Source organism: Trachurus japonicus, unplaced genomic scaffold, assembly GCF_045865225.1.
Source record: "Trachurus japonicus isolate A0001 unplaced genomic scaffold, Traja_1.0 AP029916.1".
In the NCBI taxonomy this organism is placed as follows: Eukaryota; Metazoa; Chordata; class Actinopteri; order Carangiformes; family Carangidae; genus Trachurus; species Trachurus japonicus.
In genome coordinates this window covers 9,252-21,247 of record NW_028220049.1, presented here as the reverse complement: position 1 = coordinate 21,247, position 11,996 = coordinate 9,252, and the positions used below count along the sequence as shown (strand labels likewise).

Here is an 11,996-nt window from a genome sequence, read left to right as displayed (position 1 = left end):
AAACATTTTTAAAAGCATGTTCTACAAGAACACCACTACAACATTTAGCGCCTTGCAAACGTATTCATACCCCTTAAACTTTGTAAAACTGGTGTGCAGTGTTAGGTTTCCACAAAACATTGTGTTTTGCATGTAGGCCAAAGGTTTTGGGCTTTGATTTGTAAAGAATCATGTATCATTTTCCTTTCACTTAACAATAATGTCCTACTTTGTGCTGGTCTGTCACATAAAATCCCATACATTTAAGTTTGTGGTTGCCGTGATAAAATTTGGAAAAGTTCAAGGGGTATAAATACTTTTGGAAGGCGCTGTAGGCTATATCGACCTTTTGATGTTGTACTAATTTACCTAATTAATTAACTGATTACTTTTAAACAACAATAAAGACAACTTAAGATTTAGTGTTTTTGTAGTTTCTGTTTTTGGGTAAGTGAGTTACAAACCATAAATATATATTTTATTTTATTTAAAAGGGACAATACACATTAATGAACATCAGTAGCTACAGGTGCACAGATGTGTCGGAGTTAGCAGCCTGCTAATTTACATCCGCAGTCCCTTGGCAGGTAATAAAACAAACAGACAGACACGTGTGTCGCGCTCTGCGAAAGGCCCGCCTAGTTATGATAACAGAGTTGGTTTGTTTAAATCCAGTTTTTGAGGTGGGCCTTAAAGTGATACGCCAACTTTTTTTTTCGTGTCTTGCCTCACTCCCGAGTCGATGACAAGCAGATAGACACCATCCTTTCGACTGTGCGTGCAGTAACAAAGGAGATATCGCCCGTAATTAGCTCAAACACCCGAGCCGAAATCAGCAGTCAAAAGCTGATTTCATTTTAGCTCTAAACTCTGTAAATATATCACTTTAATGACATTTCAAACATGTTTAGGTGAGAAAGTAGCCGTTTAGATCAGCAGTGTGTCGTTAATTTGTCTAAATACCAGCTGTTTACAATTTTGTTCGGACAAATTCGGCGACTCAAGCTAGCCGTTGTGATCAAGGCACTTCCGGTTACTTTCATAAAATAAAACATCCGTTGCCCTTTACATACAGAAGTGCTTTTACTTTGAAATAGGAAGCTAACCTACAGTGCACTCGATGTAGCTAGCTTGAACCAAAATAAACCGTCTTTGCTTGAACGACCCGTTTTAACCGATCTTGTCCCGTTACTGGCAATTGACCGCTCAAGATGCCTTACTGGAGAGTTTTGTCAGCTCTGAGACGAAGATCGGTCCGTTTAGAGTTGCTGAAGAGTGTCTTTGATTACTTTAGGTGGAGGCAGGCTACCATTACCCATTTGAGCTAAGCTAATTACGGGCGATATGGGCTCTCCCTCGTTACTGCACGCACAGTCGAAAGGATGCTTGTGATGGACTCGGGAGTGAGGCAATAAACGTAAAATAAAAAAATGTTGGCATATCCCTTTAAAAGTGTTGTATGTGGTGCTTTCGGTATGTTATTCCAGATGTTACTACCCTTAATCGACAGAACAGATTGACCAAAAGTTGTGCATCTGTGAGGAGGTAGGCTACCTCGCAGTCTCCTCTGGCGGTAGCTCTGGTGGTTCTGTCACTGGTGACTTTAAATTTTATATATTCTTTTAGCGGAGGAGGTGCAAGTCCATTGAGTGTTTTATGAACAGTACAGGCATACTTAAAAACTTTAAAATTTTCAGAACTTAAGAAGATGTATTTCTCAAGGATATGGCAGTGGTGATAAGAGATTGGTTTTCTGTCAAAAAAATTTGAATGCCCTGTGATTCTATTGGTTTGATTGTGGTTACCGCAGTAAGAGACCAGTTAGTAAAAAATCATGTGAAAAAATCATGGCATGCAAAAACATTCTGGCGGCATGTACTGTCAGTGATGGCCTGATCTGTTTAAAATTAAATAGATTAAATTTGATTGTTTTGGAGATATTTTTAAAATGATTTTTGAAAGTGAGAGATGAATCAAGAATAACACCAAGACACTTGCATTTTTTTACCAGATCAAGTTCCTCCCTGTTCCTCCTTGTTGATAAGATATCTCTGAGATACTAACAATTGATTTAAAAATAATTATTACATAACATCAACCACATCAAAATTAAGGTCCAAAAACCAGCAAACACTTGAAATTTGTGAAATACAATTGTATATAAAACAATTATATTGTATATTGTGTTGTTACTTACAAGTGAGTCATTTTTATAAGCAATTTTAATTTGTGTCTCATCGTTGGTCAGTTCTTTTTTGCAGGGAAGTCCGGTGTAGGTGTTGTTGAGGTTTGTTTTCAGGCAGAAGTACCAGTCTCCATCCAACAGAACTACAGACGTCCACACAGCAGTAAGGCCAATATACCGAGTCACTAACTGAAGAAAATAGCTGCAGCTGTTATTATAGGAGATACAGCACCTGCAACAAAGACGCCAGAAGGAGTAGCTATGGAGGGTCCTCTTCTTATGGAACGGCTCAATGAGGTTGATGATCAAGATGAGGATCAGAGGGGGGGCAATCATGAACAGAATAGCAGATGAACCTGGTTGGCACGAGCAAGCAAAGTCCATGCTGAATATGTACGTCAGGATGTAGCAGAGGGCTATGAGCATGAACATGCTCACAGCGGTTGATATTAGTTTAAAAATTCTTGGAATAACATCATGATCAAGGTGAGGCATGTTGGCTGAGCAGAAGATCCTGGTTCAGTTGTTTTCTCAGAAGCCGTTTCCTCCGGTGTGAGAACGTCTAAATGATCTGTGACACTGTTTTATACCTGAGCTCTCACCACAGATCAACGTGCTGATGAAACTTTCATAAAGATAACACCGTTTCGTTTTCACCTCTCACATTGTTGGTCTTTATGTCCTCACTTCACACACTGACACATCATATTTATTCTGCTTTCAATTTAACCCCATCCTCAGTTTGACTATCAGTCATGAGTGATTTCGATCTCATACTACTGCCAGACAGTGGGAAAAGAAAAATTTAATCAACATTATCAACACATTGATGTGTCTGAGAAAGGATCAGATCAGATGATAAAATCAGTTGTATATCAGTTGTACAGTAGGCCTATACTGTATATAACTTGTGGTTTGTGCTGTGTTTAGAAGCTGGAAACTGAAACAGGACGCCTTTATTTCACTTGGTCGTCCGGTATGAAACTCTGTCTTATATGCATACGTGTTTGAGGTTGGAAGATTTAGCCACGGAGGGAGTTTGACATCGCTTTGTATTTTCACATCTCGATGCTGTTCATCCTGTTTCCCTGTTTCCCACGACACAACATCACCAGTGCATTTAGTAGATCTTTTATTTCACTGGCTAAATTGATATTGAAATGTACTCAACCCTGAGTAAAGTGTTGGAGGAGGTTTGATATCTAAACTGATTATCTTCACTAAGTGTGAGCCAGCAGCAGCCAATATCTATAATCACACAAATCAAATCCAGACTTCCAGTTATCAACACATACAGACGTCAAGCTGGTGACACAAGTCGAGCCCCTTTTCTCTTTGTCTAGATGAACAAAATGCTCCTGTTCATTTGATAAGAAATGAGTTATTGTGACAACAACATGACGACATGACAACGCCTTATGGTGTTGTGTTTCACGTGCTGCAGACGGAGGACAAACAGGCGAAGGAGCACACTGACACTCTGGAGGAGACAGCAGCAGGAGGAGGAAGAGAAGAGGAGGAAGAAAAGAAGAAGAAGAAGAAGAAGAGTGATATTCTGGACTTGAGGGCGAGTGGCATGACTGGACCTTTGACCTGAGCAGCAGCAGCAGGATAGAAGCATTTGTTCTGTCGGCAGCCATGGCTGGATCATCTACTACAATCTACAATTTTGTGAAATAATTATATTGTGTATTGTTTTTTTTGTTACTTACAAGTGATTCCTTTTTATAAGTATCTTTAATTCGCCTCTTATTGTAGGTCAGATTTACTTTGCAGGGAAGTCCAGTGTAGATGTTGTTGAGGTTTGTCTGCAGGCAGAAGAACCAGTCTCCATCCAACAGAACTGCAGACGCCCACACAGCACCAAGGCCAATGCACCGAGTCACCAGCTTAAAAACATGGTCACACAGAAGTTATTATAGGAGCTGCAGCACCTGCAACAAAGACGCCAGCAGGAGCAGCTGGGGAAAATCCTCCTCCGATGGAACGGCTCAATGAGGGGGCCGTCATGTACAGTATACCATTCTTATAGGAACCTGCTTGGCACGAGCAAACAAACTCCATGTCGAATATGTACTGCAGGATGTAGAAGAGGACTATGAGCATGAAAATGCTCACAGCGGTTGATATTAGTTGAAAAAGTCTCTGAGCGCCATCGTGATCAAAGTGAGGCATGTTGAGCAGAAGATTATGGTTCAGTTGTTTTCTCAGAAGCCGTTTCCTCCTGTGTGAGAACATAAATAATCTGTGACACCGTTTTATACCTGAGCTCTCACCACAGATCACTTTGTGCCAGTCATCAGCACTTTCATAATGGTGGCACCATGCCATTTTACTTCTCAAATAATTTTACTGAGCATCATATTTATTCTGCTTTCAACTTAACCTCATCCTCATTTTGACCACCAGTCACGAGTGATGATTAAGGTCTCACGCTGCCAGACTGTGGGAAAAGCAGAAGTTAATCAACATATAATCGACACATTGATAGGCCATGTCTGAGAATGGATTCGATCAGATGATAAAAATCAGTCAGGCCTTGATTGATGGTTCAAGCTAATTTTTTGCTAATCACCATAGGATGATATGGCAGAAAACCACTACAGAAAATGAGTTGTACAAATTATGCTACAATTTTTATTTTATTTTTTGTCTCTGTAGGGTTTTCATACTTTAATTTTTGGTCTTACAGTACGTAAATACCATGGGTCACAGGATTTTAATTTTGTTCTTTTCTTTGGTTGTGTTTTGTTTTTAACAGTTTTCTCTTTGCACCTTGTAACTGTGTCAAGAAAGATGCTACAAAAGTTTATCATTATTAATAACTCGTGCCCATGCTGCGTTTTGAAGCTGAAAACTGAAACGAGATGCATTTATTTCACTTGGTTGTCCAGTATGAAACTGTTGTGTTAGACTGGTTTGAGGTTGGAAGAATTGACCACTGAGGGAGTGTGACATCCCTTTGTACTTTCACATCTTGATGCTGTTCATCCTGTTTCCCACGACACAACATTATCAGTGCATTTCGTAATTAGCCTCACTGTTAACGTAGAGGCGATAGAGTTAATATTTTCACAACACATTGGTTATCTGTATATATTGTTATATACAGAAAACCAATGTGTTTGTTTGATCGGTGTAGATCTTTTGTTTCATGGTATAAAATTCATGCTGAAAGTGTTGGAGGAAGCTTGGTATTCACTACATAAGTGTGAGCCAGCAGCAGCCAATACTATAATACTGTAATCTATAATCACACAAACCAAATCTTCCAGTTATCAACACATACAGACGTCAAGCGAGCCGAGTCCCTTTTCTCTTTGTCTAAATGAACAAAATGCTCCTGTTCATTTGATAAGAAATTAGTTATTGTGACAACATCATGACAACACGAACGAAGCCCACGCCTTAAAACGAATATTTACTTATGGTGTTGTGTTTCACGTGCTGCAGACGGAGGACAAACAGGCGAAGGAGCACACTGACACTCTGGAGGAGACAGCAGCAGGAGGAGGAAGAGAAGAGGAGGAAGAAAAGAAGAAGGGTGTGATATTCTGGACTTGAGGGCGAGTGGCATGACTGGACCTTTGACCTGAGCAGCAGCAGCAGGATTGAAGCATTTGTTCTGTCGGCAGCCATGGCGTCTCTGGGCCAGATCATCTACTACAGGTGTGGTCATGAGGTTTGGATATGTTCACTACTGCTGCTGCTGCTGCTGCTGCTGCTACTGATGATGATGATCAAACATGTACAACGTTTTGAGTGTTTCCTTCTTTCCCACTGCTGCTTTCTAACTGGGAGATAATGTCCTTAGTTTGACAGCTCTGTATTGTCTTTAAGTTGAAGAGCTGGTATTGGTTTCATGTTTAGGAAGCATGTTTCCTCTCTGAATGTTTGAGACAGTTTCATTTCAACAACTCAAAGCCCAGAGAAAGAAAATGATCAACTAAAGATCGTAAATGCTTCAGTGTAGCTGTACACTCAGGCTCCACCTCAACAGTGAAACGCTGCCTCAGCACAAACGCAGCCACGTGAGTGTGACGTAATATTAGATTAATATTTGTGTGTTTTTAAATAGTCGTTTGTGAACATACACTCGTGTAAATTATGTTGTGTAGATTTTACCTGAAGCTGTTTCCTCACACTCTCCTGTGTTTGTGTTTATTCCTCTGTGTGTGTGTGTGTGTGTGTGTGTGTGTGTGTGTGTGTGTGTGTGTGTGTGTGTGTGTGTGTGTGTGGTGTGTGTGTGTGTGTGTGTGTGGTGTGTGTGTGTGTGTGTGTGTGTGTGTGTGTGTGTGTGTGTATGTGTGTGTGTGTGTGTGTGTGCACAGCATGATCGTTCTCATCGTCTTAATTGGCTCCATCCTCATCATCATCCTGGTCCTCGCGTTCGTAGGTGAGACACACGGTTTATCATGTAGCAACACGTGTATGTGTGTGTGTGTTTGTGTGTGTCCTGTTTGTACTGTGTTTGTTTGAACTAAAAAGCTAGATAAATGTTTGTTGAGACGTTCATGGACGTGTGTTTGTGTGAGGAGGGGGGAAAAAAACAACCTGCAGATTAAGTTGTTTAAATAAGACAACGGCAGGTTCACGTCAGCCAATGAACAAAACATCATGTGTCGTTGTGTTAGACAGAAGATCAGAGGAGTCTTTGTAAATAAAAGTGACATTTGTGGGGCGTCGTTTAGCTCAGTTGGTAGAGCAGACGCCCCATATGCAGAGGCTGTAGTGTAGTCCTCGCTGCAGCCGGCCCCGTGTCGAATCCCAACTAACTCTGACTCCCATTTCCTGTCTCTCTCTCAACTACACTATCAATTAAAGGTGAAAAAGCCCAAAAATATACTTTAAAAAAAGTGACATTTGTGAATCAGAACCTGCAGTAAAATCAGGTAACTTCAGATGAAACAGTCAGAGAAACCAAAATCCTGCAAGATGGGATCGTGGTTCCAGGTTGACTGGACTTGTATTGTAGCATTGTGGCTGCTTTGTTGTGACATCACAACGTTGCAGAAGTCAGGACAACTTGTTTTAATGCTCAGTTTCTGTGCATTTGATACTTTCACAGTAGAACCCAGATCTTCATTATAGACATGGACATGGAAATGTAACTTTATACAATATGAGAGCTTTAATAAAGCAGTTAGATCTTTATGAAGGGAGTGAAATCCTTTAAAAGTCTTAAATTTGCGCTTAAAAAACAACCATTCTTCACTAAAGAATGGCTGTACATGTAGATATATCCTCCCTGTTGACCCTGAGTCTGTGTCTTTGTCCCACAGGGAACACGTCGGACGTGTTGACCACCAACGCAGCGCCCGTCGCCAACCTCGGCCAGGACGAGCTGCTCAGCTGCTTCCTCCACTCGGAGAGCGGACGACCCACGATCAGCGAACTGTCCGTCACCTGGGAGCGGGAGTACGAGGAGGGGCTGGTGTACCAGTACGAGGAGGGAGCTCCGGTTCTCCAGGACCAGAGCTCCCAGTTCAGAGGGAGGACCGAGCTCTTCCCTTCAGGTCTGATCGCGGGGAACGCCTCCCTGCTGCTGAGGACGGTGAGGAGCAGCGACGAGGGAGAGTACACCTGCAGCATCGACTCTGCAGACGGGAGAGGAAGTGTCAACATTCATCTCAGAACAGCAGGTAGGACGACTCGTCTTTCTGGTTTCACACTGTGTGTTTACTCAGAAAATTAGAAAACACAGTTAAAACTTTACTTCAACAGACCTAGTTAGACACGTAAACTGTAAAACTCTCATTTAAAACACACTGTGGTGCACTTTAATGTGTTTAAGTTATGTTGTCATTTGTTTAACTGTGGTTGGCTGATTACACAAGTCATCATTATGTGTCATAAATTGTGCTTGTCACCATGTTTACAGAGAGAGTGGTTAAAGAGACACAACTGATCGGACGGGAAAATCTTAATTCAACACTATTTAAAGGGATAGTTCAACATTTTGGCAAATTGGCCCATTGCCATAATCCCTGTAGTCATAGCAGTAGGTTCGTTACCTTTAATTGTCGGTGCAAGCTATTTTTAGAACGGCGGAGCAGAGCCGTGAGCTGCTCAGAGCTACGCTACAGAGACTTGTGGGATTTCTTGGTTTCCCTCATCAAACTCATCAAATACACAATCCAACAACTCCACAACGCTCTGGTGGACAAGTTGTGAGCTGCACATTCACCACGCTATGAGATAATAACACAACGTTACCACACAGAGTTGTTTTAGAGGGAAATACAGAGACTGCTTGATGAAAAACTGCCCCCGACTTAAATGCGCATTAGCAGTTTTGCATAAATTTCCCTCTAAAACAACTCTGTGTGGTAACGTTGTGTTATTATCTCATAGCGTGGTGAATGTGCAGCTCACAACTTGTCCACCAGAGCGTTGTGGAGTTGTTGGATTGTGTATTTGATGAGTTTGATGAGGGAAACCAAGAAATCCCATAATGAGCCTCCATAGCGTAGCTCTGAGCAGCTCACGGCTCTGCTCCGCCATTCTAAAAATAGCTTGCACCAACAATTAAAGGTAACGAACCTACTGCTATGACTATAGGGATTATGGCAATGGGCCAATTTGCCAAAATGTTGAACTATCCCTTTAACAATGACATCAGCGACTTCAGTGAGATAAAGCTGAAGTCTTCCTAACCTCCTCTGAGGTGATCTCCAATCAGTTATGTCGATGTTGGTACTTCAGGAAATAAAAATGTATTCATTATGTTTGTCCACTCAGGGCTTCCGTATGATGCAGCATGTCGCCCTGATTTCTTTTCTTTTTTGTTCCCCAGCCTTTTCAGCCCCGTCGTTCACCTTCTCCAAAGGCGTCCTGACGGCCGAGGCCAGCAGGTGGTTCCCTAAACCCAACGTGACGTGGCTGGACAGCGAAGACGCCGTCCTGAAGGCTCGCACCAGCTTCCTGCAAGGCGCCGGAGGAATCTACACCGTGATCAGTGAGCTGCAGCCGGTCAACACCAGCACCACCTACACCTGCAGGATAGAAAACCCCCTGGTGCTGTCCGTCTCTCAGGCGACCGTGACAGGTCAGAGTTCATATGATTACTTCAGGTTTCCCTATAGAAACTAGAAAAAGTCCAGTTCTGAATGAGCTTCATTAAAGGGATAGTTCACCCAAAATTGAATTTTTTTTTTTTTTTTTTAATCTGTGTAAGTTTATTTATTTATTTATTTATTTTTTAATTTTTTTTTAAAATGGGAACAGGCATATACAATGTATAAACCGACAATACACTGACCAATACACAAACAGACAAAAGACAAACACACAAAACACTACAACAACAACAACAACAACAACAAAAAAAGGATGTGAAACTACTAAAAATTATATCAACAGTAACTACTTAGTATACCTTCACTCAAAAGTAAGTTTTTCCCATTTTTTGTTATGCATTTCTATCTTGTCTTGATTGGATGCGATAATTTTTTCCAAAAGAAATTGGCATCGCACTTTATTTCTAAAAAAAGCCAAATTCAGAAGTGTTTTTGTTTGGGTCTTAAAAATAAATATTTTCCCCAAAAGGATGATGGTGTTCACAATCTGTGGGCAGTTTATCTCCAGTACTCCCAGCAAAATATTTAATGGTGTAAATTCGAAGTGAATATTTTTGGGTCTTAGCCACTTTTGAATGTCTAACCAAAATCTGACTACATGTGTACAATAAAAAAATAAGTGTAACTGATCCTCCACTTCTTCATTGCAAAATTGAAATTTCACTCATTATCTCCTCCCCCTCATGTGGACTAAGGGCTGGGAGAAGTTTCAGAGTCCTCCGTGGCTTCTCTGAGTTACAGGGGGTCTCGTCGTAGCAGTGCATGTCCATATAACGGTTGCAAATGGATACCAACTGTCTTCGTAACAAAAAGACACACCAAAAAACATCCAAATACCTCCATGCTGCTCGTATGTAATGTCCGTCTTGTATTGATTTGCACTGACGCTGGCGCAAATCGTGCAAGATTTGGACGGACCAAGAAGATGATTGATTGAAGAGCAGTGCTGGGAGCTTCCGCTACAAACAAGCTTGAAACATAGACTTATTTAATTTTTTTCTGAAAAATTTCTCATGTCGGGGCTTCAATACAAGACGGACATTACAGATGAGCAGCATGGAGGTATTTGGATGTTTTTTGGTGTGTCTTTTTGTTACGAAGACAGTTGGTATCCATTTGCAACCGTTATATGGACATGCACTGCTACGCCGAGACCCCCTGTAACTCAGAGAAGCCACGGAGGACTCTGAAACTTCTCCCAGCCCTTAGTCCACATGAGGGGGAGTAGTAGATAATGAGTGTAATTTGAATTTTGGGTGAACTATCCCTTTTACCATAATTATGTCTTTTTGTGATTAGACCTGACCCATACTAGTCAAACAACGTACTGGTAATTCAATATTCTCATTTTACCAATGCTTATCAATCAGGTATTTCTAAATATAAAGAATATTACTGTAATATATTCATTGATATAAACAGTTTTTCATCACTTTTACCACAACATTTAAACGTCTCTTTTCATACCTGTCAGACTCCGGCGTGTGGGAGACCTCGTACTTCAACTTCAGCTCCTCTTCGCCCCAGCTGACCTCGTCTTACATCAGCATCGTGACCGGCGTCTTCTGCATCACTTATCTGGCCTGATCACACACACAGACACAAACAATTAAATACAGAGACTACTAAATATTTTCCAATCTTATCTCATGCTACATTGTTTTGCATTCACCACTTCTATTCCTGAATGCATATTGATATTTGGGTTATTATTCATTACAGTGGGAGCTGGTACCATGTAACAGCATTTATCTCTAGTGCTTTTTTCTCCACTTGCGAAGCCTGTGTGTCTTATTTTACTGTAGGTGAATTATTTGTTGTGTCATTATCAGTTGTGTCATGCCCTGTTCTTTCTGTTTGTTGTAGAGATAAGTCCTGCTAGGTGACTTTAGAATGTTAGACTTTAGAATGTTAGAGTTGTCATGGTGACAATAAATCAGACCAACGTTTCCTGGACCTAACAGCTGGTGTGTCTTTGATGTGCTCCTGCCTCCTTCGTCTTGACGATAGCGATAACGCTACAACATGGTGTCAGAAGTTAATTATTCAGAAGTTATTTAGTAGCCAAGTGAAACGTCAGGTGGCGGTTTGTTATTTTTTCGTGAAAAAAAAGTGTATTTTGAGTGTTAGTGTTGCCAACTGCTGCGCGGAAGGAAACGGTTAGTAACTTTGTAGCTGAACAGCGAAGTTACCAAGGCAACGGATCGACAGCGTTCATCATGAACCAGTTTCAAGTTGCTCCACCGGAGAAATTCTCGTTCAAAACAGAGGAATGGCCGAAGTGGATCAAACGATTCGACCGATTTCGTATCGCTTCAGGTTTGGAAACCCAAGCGGAGGAAAATCAAGTCAATGCTTTGATCTACACAATGGGCGAGGAGGCGGAAGACATTCTAACGTCCTTGCACCTAACGGCTGATGAAGCGAGTGAGTACCACACAGTCAAAGAGAAGTTGGACGCTCACTTCGTCGCTCGCAGGAACGTCATATATGAACGGGCGATGTTTAATCAACGGCAGCAAGAGTCGGGCGAGTCAGCTGACTCGTTCATCACTGCGTTACATTGCCTGGCGGAGCACTGCGGATACGGCGCGTTACATGACGAGATGGTGAGAGACAGACTGGTCGTGGGTCTGAGAGACAAACGTCTATCAGAGAGATTACAGCTGGATCCTGAACTGACACTACAGAAAGCTGTCACTCTAGTTAAACAGAGTGAACAGGTGAAAAAGCAAAACGAACTGCTAAAAGCT

General features: G+C 41.5%; 1 protein-coding gene across 2 annotated transcripts; it reads left to right on the top strand.

The window, feature by feature from the left end:
- The first annotated feature begins 5,509 nt into the window (after positions 1-5,509).
- On the top strand, positions 5,510-11,075 carry LOC146960850 (V-set domain-containing T-cell activation inhibitor 1-like). 2 transcript variants are annotated; one of them, XM_085772006.1, is made up of 5 exons: positions 5,510-5,846; positions 6,496-6,560; positions 7,447-7,806; positions 8,961-9,212; positions 10,718-11,075. In XM_085772006.1, the coding sequence occupies exons 1-5, from the start codon at positions 5,842-5,844 to the stop codon at positions 10,828-10,830; spliced, it is 795 nt and encodes a 264-aa protein (XP_085628132.1). In that variant the 5' UTR covers positions 5,510-5,841; the 3' UTR covers positions 10,831-11,075. The 2 variants fall into 2 exon arrangements, with proteins under 2 accessions (XP_085628132.1, XP_085628130.1); XM_085772004.1 differs by having other exon boundaries at positions 5,512-5,833.
- Positions 11,076-11,996: the final 921 nt, after the last annotated feature.

What these genes read in the sequence shown, in the direction of transcription:
- LOC146960850 (XM_085772004.1), top strand. Translation starts at nt 5,802, where the DNA reads ATGGCGTCTCTGGGCCAGATCATCTACTACAG. An exon ending in GGCCAGATCATCTACTACAG is followed by an intron (nt 5,834 to 6,495) that starts GTGTGGTCATGA and finishes GTGTGTGCACAG; the next exon opens with CATGATCGTTCTCATCGTCT. An exon ending in CTCTCAGGCGACCGTGACAG is followed by an intron (nt 9,213 to 10,717) that starts GTCAGAGTTCAT and finishes CATACCTGTCAG; the next exon opens with ACTCCGGCGTGTGGGAGACC.